Source organism: Dipteris shenzhenensis, chromosome 23 (assembly GCF_047967505.1).
Source record: "Dipteris shenzhenensis isolate YYH24624 ecotype China chromosome 23, Dip_SZ_1.0, whole genome shotgun sequence".
NCBI lineage: Eukaryota > Viridiplantae > Streptophyta > Polypodiopsida > Gleicheniales > Dipteridaceae > Dipteris > Dipteris shenzhenensis.
In genome coordinates, this window is record NC_141618.1 from 7792207 (window position 1) to 7818489 (window position 26283).

The following is a 26283-nucleotide window of genomic DNA, read 5'->3' on the forward strand; positions in this document are numbered from 1 at the left end:
TTTTGATTCCTCGGATGCAGCAGGTACAGTGCTTCAGGCCAGTCGTTTGGCACTAAGCTCCAGGAGGATCTTCTTGATATTGGCAGTAGCCAGAGGAGACCCTAGGGCGAGCAATGGGCATCTTGGGTTGTAGATGCGATCCTACAGTCTCAGGCCCTCAGACGGAGGCTTGCCTTGCAGGATTGCGAGCGAGCCTTGAGATGGGACCTCGCTTCCATAAAGAGGCTCAGAGAGTAGGACCTTGGTTCCCAGTGGCTCAAAGACCATTATGAGAGCGTGAGGTTGGAGCTTCACGACATGGAGATCAGACGCACTGCGTACTCTTACCACTCCGTGAGGGCCATATGAGTACAACTGGGAGACAGGATGGCTAACAGTTCTTTCATACCATGGAGCCACATTTAGCCAAGACACAGCTACGTCGGCTGCACAATGCACAGGGGCAGATGCATACGGAACTGCAGGAGATCCTAGAGATGACCACAAACTTCTATCGGCAGCTGTTTTGGTCTGAGAAGAGACCCCACAAACTTAGTAGCCCGTGAGGCGGTTTGGGCATAGGTCCCATCTGTAGTCCAGTCGAGGGTATGCCAGCAGTCAAAGGCTCCCTTCACAGTTGAGGAGCTTCTGGGAAGACCTCCAGGCCCTCCTTTCCTAGAAGCGCCTTGGAGAGGATGGTCTCACTCTGGCCTTCTTTCGCCCCTTTTCAATTGGCGTGCCATAAATTTTTTGATTCAGGTTCACTCCCTCTTGAGCCAAGGTTATAGATGGATGCTTACAGGCCAAGTAGGAGCGAGACCGGGGATGAGGGGACCATGGATGGTTTGAAGTGGCAGCGGATTAGGGTTGTAGGCTGTGTGGGCAAGGAGTGGCACATTGATCCAGTCTCAATCTTATCAGCCAAAAGAAGCAATTTGGTGTCTTTTGGGTGAGTCCGCCCCTCCGCAATCTTCCGTGGGACCCGAGGGAGTGGTTCTGGCCTGTGCGAGTAGAGCTTTGAGACATGGTGGAGAAGGTTTTATTCTTCTCCTACCTAGACTATGACACAGTCCCTCCCTCGCATGTGTGACCGATTGTATTACTGGAGGATAGTGTATGGGGCACTGTGTCCATCATTACTGCCTGAAACATCTGGGTCGCCCGGTGTGGTCAGGTGATGGGAGGCCAGCAAGTCCCTCTGACGGCACCACTCACCATCTGGCAGGATATCATCTTTACCTTATGTGCCATCTAGGAGCGCAGTACTCCCAATTCATGCGCGGCTGTCGAAAGGCAGGAGCGTTTTTGCAAGGCTTGGCCTGTAGGCATCTTCTACGCTCTTTGAGAGGCATTCACTGGATGTATAGACACCAGCCTAGCTGTTAGCTCCATTTCCGGAGAGACCCTATGCAATGAGCTGGGCTCCCCAAAAACAAGCTTTGTTGACAGCTGGTTTTCTTTTCTTGTATCCACCCTTAGTAGCTTCTGTTGGAAGCTGACTTGTATAGTGTTTTTCTAGTGTTAATATAAGGTTCTTTTTTTTCGAAAAAAAAAGAGTTACTGTGAGGAGACCGTAGAGGACCACAAAGGTTGATTGACATCAGCTCTTTATCACGGGCTTTACCTCTCAATGGTGTCGTTCCCCACCGGAGCCTCTGCCTGCGGAGACCCTCCTATCCATTCTCAGCCGCTTAGTGGATCCGGTTCTCTGGCTATGCTGCTGACGTTTTATTGACAGTCATTAAGCTTTCATAGTTTACAACTTACTGATAAAAGCCTAGGTAGACAAAAATTATTTCATGCTGCATCTGTGTCTGTCTGATTAGCGTTGTTTGAGTTATGTTGTGTTGAAAGATGAGATATGGGTCAAAACACCTTCTCTGCTAGAGCAACTGCAGCTGCAACTGCATACTCATGGCTGATTTAATGTATGTTCATGAATTTTATTTCAGGGATAAACATCTATGCAGCTTTGATGTTGGTTCCATTGACTGTTGTGACCTACACAGTTATGGGGGGCTTAAAAGCCACATTTACATCATCCTATCTGCATACAGTTATAATCTTCATTACCCTCAATTTGTTTGTCTACAAGGTAATGTCAATGGAATTACCGACTTTTGTTGATTTTGTTCTCAACATGTAAAGAAAGTGTAAGTTCTCATGGCATACATCTAAAATGGGTTGGTTTTCATGCTAAGGTATATTCCTCTAGTGTTTATCCCTTGGGGAGCATCAGGAAGGTCTGGAGAAACCTTGGGATTTATGCCCAATCTGTGCCAGTTTCAGGCATGCCTTTTAAACTTGTTGAATTTAGGCAATTTTCTTGGGTGACTTGTTCAAGAATCTTTGGATTCAAATTCAGTGTTATTATTTTTTTCTGATGGCACTTCTATCTTTTCCATCAAAGTTGTAGAAAAGGCTGATATAGCTTTCATGTCTTACAGGGAATAAAGATGGAAGCTACTTGACAATTTTAAGCAGAGGCGGCCTAGAATTTGCAGTATTGAATTTCATTGCTTCTTTCGGAAATGTCTGGGCAGACCAAGCTTATTGGCAGGTGGTTGTCTGTACTCTAAAATAATATGTTTGTCCTCAGTTTGTGTCTCATAGGTCCTGCTTGTTCTCCAAAAGACAACTGTTTTTTTTTTTTGGGGTCATACGTGAAAGAAGGAAGCTCATTGCCCTGAACTCTAGTTTGGCTCTTTTCCCATATCATACATAAGGGATAGCTCTGGGAAGAAGGTGACAAAGGCAAAGTGTTGGATACAAAAGGCATAGCCACCGTAAAACCTGCTTGACAAGTCCAAAGAGTCACCTCCCACATGCATAGGTGTGCAAGGTAAGTTACCTACCCAGCCAACGTGACAGTTCTACACACTTGTTGAACTAGTCACCCCTAGACCTTGGGTCTGCTCACCATGCCCCCTTTTAGCAACTTGCTCACATGGATGCTACACGTATTAAGTCGTGTCACCCGTGAGTACTGAGTCACCTTTGCAACCCACACCAAAAACCTTAACGACTCGATCTTTGACCAATTCAAACCTTGTACAAAAAGCCCACGGGCATATTTACAATTATTTACATCTTCAACTACATTAAACCTCTATTGCCTCTCTAAAGATGACATCCAAGGGCATATTACATTATAGCTGGAATGTAGCACAATGTCTTCTAGATCGTCTATTATTTATTACTGATTCCATGATGGAAAAACAAAGTACTGCATTGTTGTGAGGAGAAAGAGTGAAACAGAGGACACCCAAAGATATAAGGGAGCAATATTGCCTAATACATTGATGTGTTTATCTCGGCAGAGTACTAATATATTGACAGCTCATAGTAATCCTACAGAACCCTGACAATAAGAAGGAATGGTAAGGCCCCTTGAACAGAAGGAGCAAGTCAAATCCTTAATAGTAACCACTAAAGTGCATTGTAGAAGTAGCTGTATAAACAGACTGGACGATCTAAGATATTTGGTGAGCTCGAGGGAATGCAAGGTTGTGAGAAATCTGCTGGAACCACCAGATCTCCAATATGCTTTTTATTGAATCCACATTTCGCTTGCTATCGTTCCCTCATCTTAGTTCTTGTCTCCATAGAAATGCTGAGAAAAAGTGTAACTTTTTATGCTTCTGTATATTTTGTAGCAGCCTTTGTATGTCCCAGGACTTTGTTGATGTAATCATACTGTTGAGAGGAGGAGGTGATATTTGACACCTATATATGCAACCAAGCTGAGGCAGGGAAAGTTCGAAGAAAGTTTATGGTGTTCAACACCTAAGGACTATTGTAGCCAGATTTTCTTGAAATACTCCTGGCAAGTGGTGAAAGAACTGAAATCAGTCCTGAAAGAACTGAATTCAGTTCTTTCAGGACTGATTTCAGTTCTTTCACCACTTGCCAGGAGTATTCGGACTGATTTCAGTTCTTTCACCACTTGCCAGGAGTATTTCCAGAAAATCTGGCTACTATAGTCAGTAAGCATAATTACTGTTCGAGTTTGTGGGCTTCTTTTCTTAGTCTATATATAGCCTTGACATTGTTTAATGTGGTACATTGCTTTAGTTTCTACTCTAGATCACTGGTCTTCTGAGCCACCACTCTCTATATGATAGGGATTTAATGCTTCAATCTTTTGCAAATGTCCCACGGCAGACTTTTCTACTAAAATGTGATCATTTTGTCCAAGAATGGAAAATAATGCCAGGAAGGGTGCATCTTCCATTGTGTCCAATCCTCAATTCAAGATTCTATAGATGCACCTATTTTTAATTCTTTTAGGTGTGAATATTTTAGAATTAAAAATATTGTTTAGGGAAATATGGTGATATCAATGCTACACATGGAATTTCAGAACCGTGTCTTATGGTGCATTGTCTATTTGTTGGGCATGTTTTGAATACGTGTTTTATGTCCAGAGTGCCATTGCAGCAAAGCCAAAGGCTGCTTTTCAAGCTTATATCCTTGGAGGACTGATGTGGATTCCTATACCATTTGCATTGGCAACATCTTTAGGCCTTTCGGTACTGGCAGCAGATCTCCCTGTCACCACTGCTGAAGCCAACCGAGGGCTTGTCCCAGTCGCTGCAGCTCAATTTGTTTTAGGAAAAGGTAACACATTGTCCCTTGATTTAACTTTGTTTTTTTGTTTTTGTTTTTCATGAGAGAAAGGTCCTGCTTATAAATAGGACAAATAGGAAAAAAAATGTTCTCACACATGTCAACCACGGGTCCATCTAGGAGTACAATATCTGAGGCGACCATGCATCGACACATGTCAACCACAGCTCATCCAGAGCTGCGCACATGGAGCAGTCAGGAGTATTTACAGTTGAACATGGTGAAGTCTTGTACAGTGGTTCAGTGGTGCGGAGATCCAGCTCACCTGCATATGAAGTATTTATACCACCCTGACTAGAAGAGGTTGGCAAGTCAGGGAGTCAGGAAGTTGCCAGAGCCATCATGAGAGCCAGCGGTGCAACGGCTATCCTCAACAGCTAAGGAGATAGGAGGATGACCAATCGGGATAAAGGAGGGAGATTCTTAGCGAAGAGGGGACCTCCAAGGCAGAGGGATGAGGATGAAGGAGAAGGGGGGAGAGGGGATTCAGCATTGAGCATTGAGCATTCGGCGTTCCGCATTGGAGCGAGAGAGAGGAGAGTGTGAGGAGAGATAGAGCCTAGAGCTACGAGCTCGTTGAGTAGAGTGTGGAGAGACCTGTTGTAGGCCATCTTCTGGTGGTTCTAGTGATGCCCTATAGGCCATGGTACGTGCCTTGTAGGCATAAGTGTAGGCACTTATAGTGTTAGTGCCTTTTAGGCCACATAGGACACTTAGTCCTATGTGACACCTAGGACACTTAGTCCTAGGTCTAGGTACAAGTACTTTGTACTTGTATGTTATCATCTATCTAAAGTTTGACGTGACTATTGATCTATTGACTCGTTACGTACCTACACTCTCTCTTTCTTCATTCCGTACCTTCAGTGGTATCAGAGCGCTACTGGACCTGTTCCCCTGCCTCCGGATCTGCATCACTCACAGATTTCAATAGCCTGCGCTCCATCCGTACAATCCGTACGATTGTACGGACTTCCGTACAGATCCTGAATCCTGCCACCCAGCTACGTCGCTAGCTGTCTGCTCGTTGCACCTGCTCCGTAAAATAGCACCTACAGCGATAGATCCGTCGTACAACGGTACTTGCGCCGTACAACCGTACCTGCACAAGAACTTCTTAGTACAAGGTACCTACGCCGTACAACTGTACCTGTGCAGAAACTTCTCTGTACAACTGTACCTGCGTAGGAACTTCTCCGTACAAGGTACATGCACCGTACATGTTTCGTACAAGGTACATGTTTTCCGTACGATCTTCCATACATGTATACCTACAGAGCAGTCTACCAGCTTTCCGTACACATGTACATGTAGAACAGCTGATCGTACAGCTTGTACTTGCTTTGGGTATTCCGTACAGTTTCACACGTGCGAATCTAACTACAGGTTCCGTTTTGGCATTGGCTGTGAACGAGGTTCTTGGTTCCTGCTTGCTATAACCCTTTTTGGGTCTCACTGCAGTCATCTACAAACATTTGCAGTTTTGGGGCTTCTGCAGGACATTGGCAAATTTGGGGCTTTCAGTTCTTTTCACCTCCTTTGGTTGCAATTTCTTGCAAAAATATTGGAGTTTTGGGATTTGGTCTGCAATTTCTTGTTTAGATTGCAGTACATTGGGTCAGATTGCAGGACATTAAGTTACATTTGCAGGACATTGAGTCAGATTTGCATACATTGGGTCACATTTGCAAAAATATCAGCAAAATTTGGGGCTTTTCTGCATTTGCCCTCTTTTTGGTCTACTTGCCCTCAATAAATTTGGGGTTTTTGCCAAATTTGCTGTTTTTGCAGTGAACATTGCCTGTCACATTCACATTTGGGTCAGATCTGCATTTGCCCTTTGATTTGGGCAGAAATTTGCAGATATTTGCTGTCATTTTTGGGACAGCCAGCTTTTTACAGTGATAGCCTTGAGGCTTTTGGGTTTTCAGGTCTTTTTCAGGGAATCACAGTTGCTATGGCTGGGAACAATCAAGATTTATTTGGAGTTCTTCGTGAAGATGATAAGTTGGATGGCACCAACTATCCGATGTGGTCTTATCTCATGAAACATATTCTTGTTGCAAAGCATTTGTGGAATATTGTTTCTGGGACTGATCTAAGGCCAGCCAATGCTACAGTGGTTGTTTCTACTGCTGGTCCTTCTGCAGGGGGTACTCCTCCTGATGCCTCTTCCTCTAGCACTCCTAACGCTGCTCTTCCAGCTCAAGAACAATCAAGATGGGATGCAAGAGATGCAAATGCACATTCATGCATTGCTTTATCATGCAAGAGAATCGTTATTCCACACATCCGGTCTTGCAGGACAGCAAAGGATGCTTGGAATAAATTGGCTTCTCTCTATCAGATTCGCAATGAAGCTCGTGTTGCATATTTGAGAAGGCAATTACAGGAAGTGAATATGAATGAAGGTGAGTCAATGGATGCATATTTGACAAAGGTCAAGGACCTCACGGAACAGCTTGCCAACATTGATGAGGTGGTGCCAAATTCACAGCTTGTCAGGACCACATTGAATGGACTGCCAGATACATATCAAGGGTTTGCTACAACCCTTCGATTAGTGGCCATGGGTAATCCAAACCACTATTCTTTTGACCAGCTAGTTACTTTGCTTTTGCAGGAAGAGCAAGTAGAGCTAACAGACAAGCCATTATTCCTGATCATGCATTTGCTTCACAGCAGACAGGAAGAGGCAAGGCTTCCAAGCCTATGGGCAGGCCAAAATCTGCGCATAGAAGCTGCCATTCCTCTACGCATAGCAGCTGCAATTCCTCCCATGCATCTAAAAATACAGCAGATAAGGGAAAGAAGAAAAGATGCAACTATTGTCGCAAGCCTGGACATGACATTTCAGAATGCAAGAAGCGCATTGCTTCAGAGAAAAAGAAAGCAGGATTGATAGTTAATGCCTCACATGCTATTGAATCCCATGAGCCAGCAGATGCTTCACATGCACATGCTCTTCAGGATGATTTGGGCATGGGCTGTCCATTGCTCATTTGATCCCTCCAAAGCTGATGCACTCTTTACTGCTAATGATGCTCAGTCTTGGTACTTTGATAGTGGTGCTTCCAAGCATGTCACATCCTATAGGCAGTTGTTTCATTCTCTAGCTGATGCACCTCGAGGGGGGACTGTTACATGTGCTAATAATGCTTCATATGTTGTAAAAGGAGTTGGAGATGTGCAGCTCACATCCATTTCCAGCCATCTTGTCACTCTGACAAATGTTCTTTTTGTGCCTGGCATTGAAGTCAACTTGATTTCAATTTCAGCAATTGCTACTTCAGGTTTCAGAGTAATTTTTGATGGCTACAGATGCCTAGTATGATGACAATGCCATAGTTCTCACTGGCACTTTGCAAAAAGGGCTTTATCACCTTGATCATCATCCAGCTGCACTTTCTATTGAAGCATTGGCTATTTCAGATTCACAACTTGCTGAAACTCATCTTTGGCATGAGAGAATGGGCCATCTCAATTATAGAGCTCTTGCAAAGCTACATTTACAGCAAATGGCAAATGATGTACCTCAGACTCACATAGTTTCCAAACATGTGTGTGAGGGTTGTCTTTTGGGTAAGATGCATCAATTTCCTTTTTAAAAGAATTGTCCCAAACTCTCACAAAGGAAATTGCAGCTAGTACACAGTAATGTCTGTGGCCCAATTAGGACAAATGCCATTGGAGGATACAAGTATTTCATGACTCTCATTGATGATTTCACAAGGTATTGCTGGGTATATCCTTTAAAGGCCAAATCTGAAGTTTTCTTATGCTTTCAGAGATGGCTGAATATGGTTGAGAATGAATCAGGAAACAAGCTTGTCACCCTCAACACAGATAGGGGGGGTGAGTATATGTCAAAGGAGTTTGATGCATTTCTATCCTCACGGGGCATTATTCACTCATGCACTACTCCTTACACTCCTCAACAGAATCCTGTTTCTGAAAGGAAAAACAGGTCCACAATGGAGATGGCCAGCAGATGCATGCTTAAGGCCAAGTCTTTGCCTAATAAATTTTGGCTTGATGCAGTAATGTGTGCCAACTATGTGCTGAATAGATCACCTACACGGGCATTGAAGACTATTACACCTTATGAAGCATGGAAAGGCAAGAAGCCTTCACTTTTACACATGAAAGTTTTTGGGTCTCTTGCATATGTTCATGTACCATCTCAGCTGAGACATAAGCTTGATGACAAGGCAATCAAATGCATATTCATTGGTTACAGCCAGGAGAGCAGAGGGTATAGGTTATATCAACCAAATACTGGAAAGATTATTGTCAGTAGAGATGTGATCTTTGCTGAACATTCAGCTTCTCCTCTTGTGGACTGCAAGGTTAGATTCCTGCAGGCCCTCCACTAAGCAATAATCAGCCACAACCTCATGCTGATTTGCAGGTTTCTCTTCCGGCACAAAATGATCCCACTACTCATGCTGCAGTCATTGAAGAAAGAGCTGTCAATAGACAGCAAAGGCAAGTTTCCAGATGGCTTCTTGATACATTGAGGGACAGCAAACAAGATCAGCCTTTTGCTGCCCGGACAAGATCAGGGAATAGACAACATGGTCACTTTCTTGAGTTTGCACTCCTTGCTACAGCTTGCAATGAAGAGCCTTTGTGCCATAAAGATGCTTTTGACAGCAAAGAGTGGATGGATGCAATGAAAGCTGAGTTACAATCTATTGCCAAAAATGACACATGGGAATTAGTAGATCTCCCTCCCGGCAAGCATGCCATTGGAACGCGGTGGGTTTACAAATTAAAAAGGAAATCTAATGGCAGCATAGATCGATACAAAGCCCGTCTTGTTACAAAAGGGTATGCCCAACAACAAGGGATTGACTTTGAGGAGACATTTTCTCCCACATCCAGGATTACTACCATTAGATGTGTCATTGCCATTGCAGCCCATCATCATTGGCAAGTGCACCAACTTGACATCAAGACCGCTTTTCTTCATGGGGATCTGCAGGATGAAGTCTATGTCACACAACCTCCTGGCTTTGAGGTTGTCAATTCTGAAAATAAGGTATGCCGGCTTAGAAATGCCCTTTATGGTTTGAAGCAGGCACCCAGGGCATGGTATGCCAAAATTCATGCACACTTACTATCCCTTGGTTTTCAGAATAGTCCCACAAAACCCACTCTTTATGTCCGTGGGAGCGGATCTGATTTTTTAGTGTTGATTTTATATGTGGATGATATGCTTATCACGGGCCCAGATACTCAGCAAATTGCAGCTTTCAAGGCTGATTTGCAGCAGATTTTTGACATGTCAGACATGGGACGGCTCCATTATTATTTGGGCATTCAGTTTGCTCATGTTGAGGGGGGTATCATGATGTCTCAATCCAAGTATATTGGACAGCTCCTTGATCGTTTTCAGTTTGAGGATTGCAAGCCAATCTCTACTCTAGTGGACCCTGGCTTCAAATTCTCAGCTCATGATGGGAGCCCACCATGTGATATCACTCTTTATCAGTAGGCTGTTGGATGCCTTATTTATTTATGTCACACCAGACCTGACTTGCAGTATGCAGTATCTCAGCTCAGCAGATTCATGCACATGCCTAGTTCACAGCATTGGCAGGCAGTGAAGAGAGTCTTGAGATATCTCAGAGGCACTCAAGATTTAGCCCTCTTCTATGGTGATCAGGGTTCACTTACCATGCATGCTTACACGGATAGTGACTGGGCAGGATGTTTCGACACCAGAGTGTCACATACTGGCAATTGTTTTTTGCTTGGCAATTCATGTATTTCTTGGCTCAGCAAGAAGCAACCGACAGTTGCCACGTCTAGCTGTGAGGCTGAGTACAGGGCAGCTTTCACCGCTACAGTAGAGTGTGTTTGGCTTCGACAGTTACTTACAGATCTTGGTATTTGCCAAACATCCTCCACTATTGTCTACACTGACAGCCAGAGTGCTTTGGCCATTGCGCGTAACTTAGTGTTTCATGCGCGTACCAAGCATATTGAAGTTCACTATCATTATGTTCGGGAGCGGTTGTTAGCAGGAGACATAGAGTTGTCCTATCTTCCCACAGAGGACAACATCGCAGATATGTTTACAAAGGCACTTCCTCATCCCAAGTTCGAAGTCTTCCGACAGGCTTTACACTTGGTTCCCTTTGTTACATGATCTGACATTCCTTGTACATTCATAGGTGGCTATATCCTTTTGCATGAACATGTGCCACCATGACCAGAAACTACCAGGTATTCTGAGATGTTTCCAGAGTACTTTAGCCCATCCCATGGAGGGGGGTTTGTAGGCCATCTTCTGGTGGTTCTAGTGATGCCCTATAGGCCATGGTATGTGCCTTGTAGGCAAAAGTGTAGGCACTTATAGTGTTAGTGCCTTTTAGGCCACATAGGACACTTAGTCCTATGTGACACCTAGGACACTTAGTCCTAGGTCTAGGTACAAGTACTTTGTACTTGTGTGTTATCATCTATCTAAAGTTTGACGTGACTATTGATCTATTGACTCGTTATGTACCTGCACTCTCTCTTTCTTCGTTCCGTACCTTCACCTGTGTGTACCTCTTTGTCCACTATGGGGATAGACCTGTGTGTTCTTGTGACTTGTGACTTGTGACCTACCGGTGCTGATCCAGTAATATGTACTTCGGCCAACTTGGTCACTTTCTCATTCCTTTTGTCTCTTTTCGATATGAGGATTGTTCACTAGTACATGACGTCTATCTCTTCTTATGCTCATGTTTTGGAGTTCCATGTGACTGTCATTTAGCATAGTGCACTCATATATCGCGATTCACTGCAGTACAACCTATGACACCCGCACACCACCGCACGGTGCATTCCGCGCGATCCACTGCATTAGAGCATTGCAACACTCATGCTTCTCACACCAGCGGCCTTTGGCCTCCGGTAACACCTATGGAAGGATAGGAACCCCTCCTTCTTCAGATAGTCATCCACAAAAGTGAGAAAATAATAGAAACCTGCATGTCATACCATGTACTATCTGAAAGTACGAAGAGAGTTGGAACTGGAACTAGAATTCAGAATCCGAAACCTGGTATTGTGGTGTCTCATCTATGACCGGCGAAAATGTCTCGGATTTGCGTCTATCTAGCCATCTCATGCTATGGTGGCGAAGGGGGATGTGGTCTCGTCGATCTTTGAACCCGCTGAGCTATGTTCAGAGTGACCCCTCGTCTTAGGCGGTCTCCTCTGAGGAAAGCTGTGATAGGTCGGACCTCAATCGAGTGTGCTCTAGTCGCTCTTCGTGTCATGGGTAGCCTTTGTAGTCCTCTCTCGGCAATCCATACTGATCGCACATCAGCTAGCTTCTCCTCCTCCATCGCCATGTGTCTTGGAGATGACTCAAATGCATAGAAATCTGTGACATGTCGCTGTGTCTGGTCAACCTCTGTAACGTGTGGTATGGTCCCCTCTTGCTGCTCCTTGTTCCGTCATAGCAGGGTCTCCCTGTGTCGGCACATCTCAAGCAGATAAAGCCCAATGTAGACCTGGTCATGCAAAGAGCAGCTCCAATTGTTATAGCTTGGAAAAACATAATTAGCCATACATCAGTTTAAGACTGAGAGTCTTTTGGCTTAGATTTAAACTCCTTAATGATTGCTATGACCTGCCCATTTTTCATCCTTCCTAGCAGCCTTGACCTTAGCTAATTCCGTTGCCTTATTTTTCAGTTGAGCTCATGTAAGTTCCTCAGCTATCCATATCTTAGTCCCTTCCAATTTGTAAGATTGTTGGAAAATCTTGATACATAGATCGCTTGAGTTGAGCATAATGATAGCATGAGCTTGAGATTGTGAGATTTAAGTTGGTCTTGCTTCATCATCATCCGTGATATCATCACCCTTGTCAACCGTCCAATCAATGTTAGGCATGGCTGCTTTGACATGTGCTATAGTGTCACTGAAAGAGTCCTCCTCTTTATACCATCCTTCAGGAAGTCCCCCTCTTCTTATCTTCAAGTCATTAGAGAGAGAGAGAGAGAGAGAGAGAGAGAGAGAGATGTATTACCGTCATCAGGAGGCCAGCCAAAAAGTGTAGCTACCACGTTTGAGTACTAGAGAGTCGAGGAAGTGCACATGGCAGGTATTGTTGAGTGCATAAAGCAGCTCCAAAATTGTTATAAAACATAACTATGTTCTAGTCCTATCATAGGATGACCTTCATTACATTAGTTTAAGACAAGAGGGTCTTTAGGCTTAGATTTGAAGTCCCTAATCAGCACTTGTCCCTCCCTATAGACGGCCCATTTGCCTGCCCTCTTGGCTTTCCTTGACTTTGGTAAGCTCAATGGCTCTTTGTTTGAGCTGTGTCGGAGTAAGCTCCTCAGATGTCCATATTTGCATGCCTTCAGCTTGTGGGTTTGTCTAAGAATCCTTATCCTTGCTGCCTTGTTTTGATAAAAGACTATTGTTTCTGTTCCCTTTTGATGACTAACCTTCCATATGTAATCTTGATCCCACTCAACCTGTTGTATTTTCTCCTTGAGATGATTGATTCCGTCTTCTATATACTCCTTCAGGTGCTGGTTTGAGCAACTGGTACTCCACATGGATAAACTTCCCCCCTTCCAGTATAGGATTGACGCGCCTTTTTCCCCTCTCTTGTCTCATGAGGTCAACCAATTCATTCGTGAGGATCTTTTGCATGGTTGAGTAGGAGTACCAATTGGTGGGGGTCAAGGTAGCAAAGGTCTTTGTCTTCAAGAACTCCATGGTGGCGCGGGACTATCCGGGGACCCCTGTGTTGAGGTTGATAGCATTGACGCGCCTTTTTTCCCTCTCTTGTCTCATGAGGTCAACCAATTCATTCGTGAGGATCTTTTGCATGGCTGAGTAGGAGTACCAATTGGTGGGGGTCAAGGTAGCAAAGGTCTTTGTCTTCAAGAACTCCATGGTGGCACGGGACTATCCGGGGACCCTTGTGTTGAAGCTGACCGGTGAGTTGGGCAAAGGGTTTAGCCCAAATCGGAGTGGAAGAAAGATCTGACCGTCTTGGACTACTTTTGAAATGGAATTCTGAGCAGTAGCAAAGTGTTTACATGCACCAGGTGATGCAACATAGTCTTCAAATTCTCATGGAGCCCTGCATTCAACTAGTGGCGGCAATTGCCATCCAGCACGTGGCTTGGACCTAATAGCAGTCCATTTATGTCAGAACTTGAGCATTTCTATCCCAAAAGTGGTCCCTCAGAAGTGAGAAATCACCGCCAAACAAAATTAGTGTAGATTGCAATATGGTGGACTTAAAATGCATGCACTTGATCATATCCAAGACAAAGAGGACCATTTAGGAGGACATGTGATGAGCAGAGTCATTTGTTTTGACAGAGAACCGTTCACTGTTATTCATAACTTATTTTCATGTTTTTTAATGCACTTAGGGCCAGTGGACACACAAATCTTCCCTAGCAAATACTAGACCTGCCTCATCCAAATTTTTATGTTTTAAGCTAGTCCCATGTGTACATGTTTGTTAAAAAATTGGCATATCCATCTTGCTTGGAATATGATATTTTTTACACATATGACCATGTTTTGTTTTGCTTGCAGGAGGAGTGATTCTTATACTATCAATTGTGTTTATGGCTGTTACATCCTCGGGATCTGCGGAATTCATTGCAATGAGCTCACTTTTTACATATGATATCTACAAGGTTGGGATCTTGAACTTACATGTCATATAAGATTTATAAGTGCTCATTTAGAAGAGAGTAGAATGAAATTGTATGCTTATTTGGGAGAGACTAAAATGAAATTTCATAGTCTTCACTCTTCACAAGTTGTAGCTTGAATGCATAGTAGTTTAGTCACTTCTATGTGGAGTTTATGGTTTCTAACCTTGTGAATGATTGTCATGAGATTGAAACTGCACTATTCGTTGTCTTTTCAGAGGATGGCTTTAGGCATGTCCTAGATTTATCTAGATGCATAAAAGAGTTATATGTGATGGTGAGATACTGATTTGGAGTTTTCCTTATGAATGTGGAACACTTTGTGTAGACTTACATCAAGCCTCAAGCTACCGGCAAAGAGTTATTATATGTCTCTCAAGCTGCAGTTTTCAGCATAGGAATTGCAATGGGGACATTTTCATGCCTCATCTACAAGGTTGGCAATAATATTATATAGTTCAGACCTTGTCTATTCACTATAAACTGGACGATGTGCTCATTCTTGATGTATGCATATAACCAGTTTTTGAGAAGGACATCGTTTTATTCACATCTATCTCATCCTGTTCTCCTCTAGTTTGGTTCTCTCTTCATATTTGAGTAATTTGCTTTCTGTATTTTTGTGCTAAATCTCAATTCCGTCTACATATTAGAATGAATCTGTGTTTCTTATTTCTACTTGTTCTTCTTCATTCTCAGAAAGAGCACAATTGTATCAGTGTTTAGAATGTTTGAGAGACTCTGTTATGTCATGTGCTTGTCATGCTTTGATCGATCTCTTTTGGCTGTTTCCCTGTGCGTGAGACTCAGCCAGAGCAGCATAGAAGTCCTCCAACACTCTCTTGTGTTAATGCGTGTAATACTAGCTAAGATCAATGGAGACCGTTTTTACTAGCTCTTCAAGATTTTGGAATGAAATATTGTTACTATTCAGGGACTGATATGGGGATTCTACATATAGGTCAAGAACCAATTGAAAAGTAACTGATAAGAATAGCATTGTTTTGTAAAGTGGATAAACGTTATGTGTCATTATTTCCAACAATCCAAAATTTTTTATTGAAGAGGGGTGACTAGGACAAACCATCATAGGGGGTTGAAGAAGGCTTTGTCTGGAAATGAATTGTGGACTGCGCTTGAGGAGATGGAATATGATTGGTGGAAATGGTGTAGGAGGCTTGCTGAAGGGGGCTTTGTTGGTAAGTGCAAATGTTGTGCCTTTTACGCTCATTTCTAAGAAGCAGAATATGGTTGTGCTAGAGGGCTGGAGGTCAGTTTCCATGCTGAGTACTGCCTTCAAAATCATGGCGGAGGCAGTGGCTTTGAGGCCGAAAGTATGTGTTGCCAAATCTTGCTAGCGAGCAACATGGGTTTATCACTATGCGGGAATTTCTTGAATGTGGCACTAGCTGTGGATTGTGCATTGGAGAAGAGGATGAATAGTGCTATGCTCGGGCTGTATTTTGAGAAATCTGATGACAGGATGGGAGGGAGGATTATATGATTAAGGTCCTCTAGTCTATGGGTTTAGGGATGAAGTTTGTGCATGATCAAAACATTGTTGGGAAAGTGTGTGCAGTGGTAGTAGTAAATTTGCAGGAAGAAGGGGGGGGGGGGGGGTAGGTCATTTTCAGTGCAGGGTTCAGTAAGTAGGGCTGCCCTGGGTAGTACCCAGTGGATCTTTACTTCAGCCCATCTCAGGTCTCCCGCCTCCCCTCTTATGGCTACTATCTTGAAAGCTTGGGTCACTTCAAAAGTACTCTTCGGAGAATTCCCCCTTCCAAGGTTGATAGACAACCTATCATGTGGAATGGCAACATACTTGATGAGTATGGTGGACCACTTGGCACTACTCATTATATGCAATTGTCTAGATGGGAGAGAGGCCTTGCTTCTTCTGTGGGATCATGGAAAGTTTTTAGAAGGATCGCAAATTATAATTAGTAAGTTCCTTCAAAGGAATTACAAGGAGCATCGAGTAGATTGATGTAGCCATACCCGTGGATTGGTTTGATCCAAATGACAGCCCTATTTCTTGCTCTCCTTGGATGGGGGCTTTCATGGGGATAGGTATTTCACTTCAAGTCATAGCATTATGACGAGCAAATGAGGATGCCTTAGTATTTGATGTATAGTTAGGGGACAAGCTGTCTAGATCTACACATGATGAGGATGCCTTAGTCTTTGATGAGGAGAGCATTGGGGGGGTGAACCTAGGTTTTGAGAGAGAGCCACATGGGCAGCAACCGCTGTCATGTGGATATCAGACAAACAGCAAAGAGATGAGAGTACCTGGCAGATGGAAGCTTGCCTGGAGGCCAAATCTGGCAAAGAATGGCTAGGCTACTGTCAAGAACAGGATGGAGCAGATCTGTGCAGAATTCTCCAGCCTAGAACAAGGTTGCGATGACATCAGCAGGATACGGTGCTGTATGGGGCAGTGACATGTGGCTGTACGGACTGTTAGTGAGCTGTTTGGCATAGTCTGTGGGCAGGTGTACGACCTGCAGTAGGGCCATGAAGATGGCACAACAGGGTGGGGCAGACCAGTGGCATGGGTTGGCTAAAGGAAAGGCTGGTTGGGGCTGGTTGGGCTGGTCAAAGGGCTGGGCCCTTGCATGGTTTTGTGGGCCAATAGGCCACAGTTTTGTGAGCCTCCAAAGTCAAGGGGGGGCTGCAGTCAAGTCGACCAGCACGGGGTCAGTTCATTCCCCTGCTGGGTCGGTTGATTTAGGGGCAGCCTAGCCCTATAAAAGGAGGGGCCATAGGCCCATTTTGGCATCCAGCAGGCAGTCGCCATTTGGAGCAGAAAGGAGCACTTGAGCCTATATCCATGAGGTGAAGAAGGGTCAGAGGAGCTGCAGACTTATCTCAGGAGAGGCTGAAGCCTATGCTGTATTCCAAGGCAGTAAGGTGCTGAGATCTGGACGGAGAGTCTACATAAGCTCAAGGCGAAGCACACGGGCTTAGAGATCTAGATGTGCTAGGCATATAGTAGGAGAACCTTTTGGTATCGTATCTTGTCCAGTTTGTGGACAGTCTATTTGCTAGTTTGTAGATACACATGAATGTTGTGTGAAGTACAGACACTTGATGAAGCATTGATTCCATAGTGAAACACTTATGTGTGTAATCCCTGGGCTAACAATCAGTTGTCCGCTGCGGGATACCCTCTGTGTGAGAGTTCACTTTTCTAATATGGTATTAGAGCCCTGACAGAAGTTCTCAAGAAGTGGAGCTTGAAGGCAAGAACCTTGCTGAAGGGTGACCTTGATGCATTGCTTGGAGGAATTAGCTTTGGTGTCTGAAGGATTGTACCCAGATCGAAGGCTTAGGTTCAGGCAAGCGCTTGAAGGATTTTACGAGGCTCAAGTTCAGATAGGTGTACGATGCTCTAAACTCTTTTCTTATTTCAGTTCATTATCATGGCCAATAGATACCACGTTCCAAACTTTGGTGAGATAGGCAAGCTTGACAAGACCAACTACCCGTTATGAATAATGGAGTTCCGGAGCCACTTGGTGTTAAGGGAGTCATGGGGGATTTCGATGGGGACGGAGATGATACCTTAGGCCACCGTGACTACTCCAGCCACAGGAACCGCGACGGCGGTGAGAACGCTTGCAGACCCTATCTTAGTGAGGGCATGGCATATACGGGATGCGGAAGCCTTGGCTATCATTGTGGGTACAACGGTGGACGTGGTGTTGCCGCATATCCAGATGGTGGACACTTCTTTCGAGGTGTGGACGACTCTGAGGGATATGTACCAGCTCGACAATGAGGCAAAAATCTTAGACCTCGAGACAAAGTTGTACAACACGAGTATGGATGAAGGGGAATCGGTACAGGAATACATGACCAAGATGAAGGTGGTGCGGGATCAACTGGCGGCAGTTGGTCAAAGGATGAGCTCGACCAGGATGGCAAGGCTGTTGCTATAAATGTACAATAGTTTTGTGACTATGATGACTGCAGGGCATAGGGTGACGCCAGTGAATTTTGAGGAGTTGGTTCCATTACTGTTGTAGCAAGAAGCTCAGGGAAAGAAGTATGATGGTACGAGCAAGGATGACAAGGCCCTGATAATGCAGGATAAGAGCTAAGGCAAGGGCAAGGGTAAGCCTAGCAAAGGCAAGCCCAAAACTGACGACAGAGCGGACTCTTCAGAAGAAGACAACAAGAAGAAGAGAAAGAAAGAAAGGAAGTGCTTCTACTGCGATGAACCAAGACATTTTGTGAAAGATTGCAAAAAGAAGAAGGCTGATCAGAAGAAGGGTGCTAGCTCAGAGTCAAGGGAGTCAGCTCAGGTGGCGATAGGGGAACTTTTCTTGGTGGCCACTTTGTGTGCTGCTGAGATTAGATACATGGATCCCGGTGCTACTATCAAGATGTCAAAGATTGAGGAATGTTCCCTTACCAAGCTGGTTAGGAAGCACTGCACAAACACATGCAGGACTAGCAACACATAACAGATAAAGGAGAATGGAGAAGGGCTGTGGCTGCCTGGGGGGTTTATTTTAAGGCCTGATGGATATGTCAGGCTCATAGAATGGAAAGAAAAGCATATGGATGCTACATCAAGGGCTGGCTTGGTGTCCTTCAATCCCTATTATGTGGTAGAAATGCTATCCAAAAAATAATAATAACCCTAGAGAGAAAGCGTATCTTAACGTGTGGTGGAGACATTAGGAATATCCAATGGAAAGAAAAGAAGCTGAAATCTACATACAGGACATGCCTGAAACTCTTCCATCTCCATTATGCAGTACAAATGCTATGTCAAGGATGTTGTAAATAAATGAAAGGTTAACTCAACAGGAAAAGACACAATGTTTTGTGTACGAAATATAGTGTCAACAATGTTGTGCATCTTTCTTGCAAGGATCATGGCCTGTTGGAACATGTGGGGGAAAATAGTCGCCAAGTGCTGGTTATCTTCTAAAACTCAAATTCCAAAATCCATTGGTTTGAAAATGTGACGAAGTAACACAGGTTCTAGATCCAAGAAACATAAGAGCTCTATATAATGTCAGTTCTCATCTGAATCTACTTGGCTTCTTTGCTCCTTAATCAAGTGAATGTGATTTATTGTCTCCATTTTTTCCAAAGCTTGAACATCTTTGAATATATATTCCTGAAATTATAGAGTAAATGCTGAATCCTGTAATTTTTCATAAATCAAGAATTAATTCTTTAGAAAGCATCTTTTTTCACGGGAAAGGGAGGTGGCACTCCAAGCACTTTATTTTAGGGGGTCAAGCCCTAACACAGACCCAAGTATATATAAATTAGGAACCAAGTTCTCAGTTCCACTCTGCAAAATGCAGAAATATCAAAACTATGTAAGGGACCAACTACTTGGCTTCTTTGCTCCTTAATCAAGTGAATGTGATTTATTGTCTCCATTTTTTCCAAAGCTTGAACATCTTTGAATATATATTCCTAAAATTATAGAGTAAATGCTGAATCCTGTAATTTTTCATAAATCAAGAATTAATTCTTTAGAAAGCATCTTTTTTCACGGGAAAGGGAGGTGGCACTCTGTACTTTATTTTAGGGGGTCAAGCCCTAACACAGACCCAAGTATATATAAATTAGGAACCAAGTTCTCAGTTCCACTCTGCAAAATGCAGAAATATCAAAACTATGTAAGGGACCAACTACGGCAATCCTTAGCCATAATATCAAGCTTACCTCCGTTACAACCCAACATGAATCTTACAGTTTACAAAACCATCCCACTGACTTTTCTACCTCAAACCCATTCACTTCAACACATTGGAACATCACAATCTTCCTCACTATCCAAATTTGCCCACACCACCCCCAACCTAAGCACCAGCCAAATCAACTAGGGAACCTTGTATCAACCCCAAACAGGCATTCTGCATCCCTTCACCTCAAATTCCCACCCAACTACTGCGCTATCCCTGTTTTCTCTATCCCTCTTAGCATCGGCTTGAAATCACCCTTGCTACCGGTAGTACACTGTACAACCCCAAAATAGATGCATAATATTCTCCTTTGCAAAGCCCACCCCTCTCCCCTTTTTAAATAGGAACACACATGTTCCATCATAGTTCTCCCCATATTTCCTGAGTTAAACATTAGCTTCCACATAAACACTCTCAGACACTCTTTGCTGTGGGGCTCTTACCTGCTGCCAGACCCTCCATAATCTAGGCCCCCCATACTCTTGGTGAATCCCACGTCCCCCTATGCACATTCAGCATCAAATCAACTCATCTTCCCAGGTCAACAACTCATGGACCTCTGCCATCCTCAACCTCATTATTCCTCTCACCAGCCATTTCTAAATCCAACCCTTAGTAGTATACACAGTATTCTTTGGCCAATCCCCTCCCAACCCTTTTAACCTAAGACTAGTGTGGAAACAATACAACACATCAAATGGGGAAAAATATTCTCTCTCACAAAAGTATATTATCTGATAGTTTTCTCATCCAGACTCAATCTCCATTATCCTAGCATTTTGAGAAATTAATTTTCATGGACAAAACAATCATACTTAGTAGTGGGATTGAAACTGCACTATGTTGTGTTTAGAGGATGAGTTTGGGAATGTTCCTGGATTCATCTAGGTATATACATAATAGTGGGACCATGATGGATGGAGGTTGGACCATGATCAATGCCAGCCCCTATCTGACTCCTTCAGCTGAATTTGTGCCTTAGCCTTTTGAAATCTCTTCCAATCTGCCCTACTGATGCAATCAATACTTCAGACCCTTGTTATTGTTTTGGGACCACCAAATGCTCTCAAAAGGACATTCATCTCCTCGCCTGGATTGCCCCCTCCATTTGCAGTAGAGGAGCTAACCCCTTCCATGCCTTAACCAAACCCTTAGCAATATTTGATCCCTTGACCTTAAGCAGGAATTGAGACATGCCCTTCTAGCGCCGCTCCAAATCCCATATACCTTCTTTCCTGACATCAGCCCTATCAATAAACCACATTAGTGTACGCACCCAAGGTGCCTCCACCACTTATAAGTGCATAGCCCTGGCCTGCTAATCTGGAACCCTGGGGTAATCAGCCCTTTTCAAGAGGTTGAGTGTAACTTTCTGCCACCATCATCATCCCGCAGCAACATTCTCAGCTCCCTCTCTTGAGGACCAATAGGTCTTTGAAAATAGCACAAGCTTGACACATAAACCATTGAAGCAGCCAGCAGATGCTGCAACACCATTAACCTTGAGTTCCATGTCGCAAACCTACCTTTCCAAAACTGCAATTTAGCCTTCATCCTCTCCATTATCCGCTGAAACCTCTGCTTCATCTAGATCCACCCCAACCGGAAAACTAAGACACCTCACTACAACTCATTTTTATCAAGCCACATCAGCCTCGCAACCCTTGAAGCCACAAGGCATAAGACTTTTCCAGGTTACACTTGACTCTGAAATCCTACAAATCAGCTCAATAGGCAGCATCAAATTATCAAAATTTCCCTCATCAAACAATGGCAAGGCATTTGTGTCATTTGCAGACAACTGCAAATGCCAGCTGTTCCCCACTATAGGCATTTAAATACAACCCCTATATCTTCCCTTTTCCTTGCAAAAATCCTTCACCATAGCTATCAATGGTTCAGCCGTGAGGGCATACAATAGTGGGGCAAAGGGCAGCCCTGGCTTCCCCCCCCCCCCCCCCCCGTGAAAAAGACCTCTATTAAGTATGAATACAACCCGCAAGAGCAAGCTCAAGGTGAAAGTACATCATGAGAATAGTACACCCTACATGGGACAAAATACCTTGCAAGGAGTGAATGCGCTTAGAAGTACCACTGTCAAAGTACCATGTGCTGAATGCATGCGAAACTGCCATGCAAAGAATCATGAATAGAAGGATTATATGAATATGTAATCAGAAAAGCTTCAATCATGATGATCCACATTAGCTGATTCATCTTTCTCATGAGAAGTGGAATCATCAGTAACTACAAGGCTAGATTGCTGCTTCTTCCTCTTCTCTAACTCTATGCGCTTTCGGGATTCAGATATATTGTGACCTGGTTTCCTGCAATAATTGCATCTTTTCTTTATCTTTTCAGCACTTTATTGGCATTCGAAGTACCACCACAATTGTGCTTGAGTTTACCACCAGGCTTTGGGTGGCAAAAGCCTGATCACTAGAGATAGAAGCATTCCAATTGGCACGGCTTTGCTCCTCCTACAACAAGAGAGTGACCAGCTAGTCAAAGCTATAATGGTTGGGATTGCCCATGGCAACCAACCTCAATGTAGTAGCAAACCCCTGATATGAGTCAAGAACTCCACTCGGCATCATGGACACAAGCTTACTCTCTAGCACAACCTCATCAATATTTGCTAGCTGCTCTTTGAAATCCTTTACATTGGTCAAGTAAGCATCCATACTTTCCCCTTCAGCCATCTTCAAATTATCCAATTGCTTCCGCAACTATGCAACCGGTGCTTCATTGCAAATCCGATTACAATGAGGCTAACCTATCCCAAGCATCCTTTGCAGTAGCGCAAGATGTGATGTGAGGGATTATCATCCTCTTAACGACAACACAATCAATTCATGAGCTTGAGCATCTTACCATCCCATCTGATCTAATCTTGAGTAGGAGGTGTTGCGGCAGCAGTGGTAGATGATGAAGAGCTAACAATCGCACTACCATCCATCGTGACGGATGCAGTGGCAATGTATGACTATGATGGAGGTCTTGCCTCAACATCTATAAATGTTCTACAAGTTCTTGGCTACCAGCACATGATACAGACCACATGTGGTAGATGGTGCCATCAAGCTTGTCTTCAGGAGCAAGCATATCAAAAAGATCATTACCTGCCATTGCAGGTAAGGCACAAATGTAAATAACCCAAAGAAAAGAACAGAATCAAATGACAGCACTAGGCAAGTGCAATGTTTTATTTTGAACATACAAGGTCAATAGCCTACACAATTTTTGTAGCTGGAATGATCTCCAAATAAAACCCAAGGTATGAAAGAAAATGTGCAAGAGAAAGGGCAAGGCAGGCCCAAATTCTTTGCAGAAGAGCTTGCACGGCAAGTGCACAAATGCAGTTAAGTCCAATGCAAGCAAAAGTGACTGCTCCTTCCTAAGAGCTTCAAAACTGCATTAAGTACTGCTGAACTTCTCCAACCAGTTTGAATTAGCAAAAAAGAGCCAAACTGAACTTCGAAATTGCGGCAAGAGCTCACAAATTGAGAAAACCAATGCCAAAACAGTTCAAAATGTTCTCCTGAAGGAAGCTGCTCCACAAAAGTGCCTCCAAAAGCAGCTGCACAAAGACAATAGCCACCTGAAATGCATCTTCAAAGAACTGATGTTGCGCTGTTTGAGCTCCAAAACAAGAACAATTGAGCTACGCCCAAGATTTGAAGAAGCATCCACACTTTCCTTTCTGTCTTCGAAGAAGGCACATTCCTTTCAATCTCGCATTTCCCGAGACACGTGAAGAGCAGATTCTCTCCACAGCATGTTATAAAGGTACAAATTAATGACATCAAGTACATACCATAACGTCGTACTGCCTATGTGCTTGCTTTGAAAGCAAACCGTGTACCTCATGGAGGCACATACCAACAAACTGTGTAATCCTATAATGCCCCCTTTTGAATTACAACATCCATATGAACTTGAAACCCTAGGGCCCTCCATGGAATCCACCGTCACGTTTGTATCAACAGCTACGCACCTAGTAGAGTCTCCTTGCTGTCCTTCACCATCACAAGGGTCCTTGACTCCCCATTAGCCATGCAAGAACCAAGCGGGGAGGGCATCAGGCAATGGGTTTGCAAGGAAAACTCTTGCACGTCCACCAATGACACATACATCTTCACTGTGAATTCTAGGTCAGCATATGTGACATCAGTAACACATGGAGATGCCACCAAGAACAATTCTTTGATTACATTACCACATTAGTCGTAGCTTTTGTTTCACCATCTGAATCTGAGTCAGACTCCTTCTTGTTCTTTTGATCCACCTTCTTTCTGCAATCCTTCGCAAAATGGCCTGGCTCACGACAATAGAAGCACTTCTTCTGCTTCCTCTTCTTATTGGAAGTGTCCTCGCCATCTCCAAAATCATCTTTCTTGGGCTTGCCACCGCTAGGCTTGCCCTGACCTTTACCAGCAATGCCTTGTCATTGTTGTCTTTATTATAGAGCTTCTCCCGAGCCTCCTCTTGTAGCAGTAACGGACCCAACTCCTCAAAAGTCAGAGGTTTGGTGCTCTGTCCTGTTGTCACAGTCATAACGAAGCTCTTGAAACTCTGTGGTAGCATCCCAAGTACCATCAAGGCCAACTGGCTTGAGTCTACCTTTTTGATCAACCATGCTAGTTGATCCTCACCACCTTAACCTTTGTCAAGTGGTCATGAAATGAATCTCCCTCATCCATATCCATATTGTAGAGTTGATGTTGAAAAGCCAAGATTCGGGATGTATTCTTTGTCTCGTACACCCACATCTCTACTGACGTATCAGTTTTCTAGATATGAGGAATTACCAAGTCTGCCGTAGTCCCTATGATCATGGCCAGGGTATAGGCATCTCTATCCTCCTTCGAGTTCATCTCCATCTACCAGTATAAGTAACCTCCCCTTATTGTCCAGCACATCCTTCGGCTTCACCTCTGCTTGTGTTGTCAGCTTTCACAGTTTTCAACCCACTGAATGACTCCGGATCTTTACCTTCTAGGTAGGATAGTTGGTCCCATCCAATTTCCCAGAGTCTCCACTGAAGAGGCTTCTGCTTCTGAAATTGACATCTCTGCTACTACATAGCACAACAAAATAAAAAAGCAAATACCACCGTCTATAGACAAGAACTCTGTACACACCTGACTGAACCTGAGTCACCCTCCTTCTCGCAAGATCACAATCCTCCAATCATGGAGGTCGATTCCCTAGAGCCTCCAATTAGGGTCGTCCTTCAGCAAGGTCCCTGCCTTCAAGCTCCCACACTTGTGAGCCTCCTATCTGGGCTCTGATACTATGTTAGAAATCGACCAACAGAGGGTATGCACAACGAAAGGCTGATAGAATAACCCAGGAGCTCACACAGTAGCTCACACAGTGTCTGGTGTGGGAGGAATCACAAACTTCTTTACTTAATGTGCTTCACATAGATGTGTTATGCAGACTAGCAAATAGATAGTGATCCAAGCCAGAGATAGAATCCACCACAAGAATATATTTCCGTCCAAAGCTATGGACACAATACAAAAGATAGAACTAGGTCCCACCAGGATGTGGTCCTCTGATCTTACCAAAAGATTCTTCTACTATTTGCTGGATACCTCTAGATGTCTGAGCCCGCGTGCTCCACCTCGAGCATATGTAGACTCTCTGTCCAGATCTCAGCACCTTGCTTCCGTAGTAGAAAGCCTAGGGTTCAGCCCTGTAAGCTAAGTCCGCAGCACCACCTCCAGCACTCCTTTACCTCCTGGTTGTAGGCCCAAGGATGAGGGTAAGCTGCTCCTTTCTGCTTTTCTGATGGCTGACCTGCTGGATGCAGAAATGGGGCCTATGGCCCCTCCTTTTATAGGGCAAGGCTGCCCTCAAACCAACCAAACCAGCAGGGAGTTGAACCGACCCCATTGCTGGCCAACTTATCTGCCTGCATATACGTGGGGGCCCAGCCCCCTTGTTGTGTATGCTAGGTGACGTGGCTGGCCCGCTTCACCACACCCTTTTCTAGGGCTTGTGCCAGGCCCAAATCCTGACCCAATGAGGGTCTGCTGGCCGACCTGTTCTCTGCCTCCCCACCGACCTGTGGGGCTCTATAAACCAGGCCTCTGCCCCTTGATTCCATGCAGGGACCCAGCCTCTTTCTCTGCGCTCTTGCTGGCCTGGTTGGCTGGCTCCAACCAGCCTTACCAGCCCTAACCAGTGGCCGACCAAGCCCCCTACCATGTCTGTGCCATTTTTCGAGCTCCAATAGCTCAGTACATGCTG

The 26283-nt window shown here is 44.2% G+C and overlaps 1 protein-coding gene across 3 annotated transcripts in view; it reads left to right on the forward strand.

Annotated features, from left to right (window-relative positions):
- LOC147886941 (urea-proton symporter DUR3-like) overlaps window positions 1–26283 on the forward strand; it is a 96663-nt gene that overhangs the window by 66380 nt on the left and 4000 nt on the right. For all 3 annotated transcript variants that reach the window (XM_087394449.1, XM_087394451.1, XM_087394450.1), the window contains exons 7-12: window positions 1932–2074; window positions 2181–2268; window positions 2427–2539; window positions 4407–4599; window positions 14184–14287; window positions 14634–14741. In XM_087394449.1, the coding sequence (XP_087250575.1) occupies window positions 1932–2074; window positions 2181–2268; window positions 2427–2539; window positions 4407–4599; window positions 14184–14287; window positions 14634–14741 (749 nt within the window). The remainder of the gene's footprint in view (window positions 1–1931; window positions 2075–2180; window positions 2269–2426; window positions 2540–4406; window positions 4600–14183; window positions 14288–14633; window positions 14742–26283) is intronic.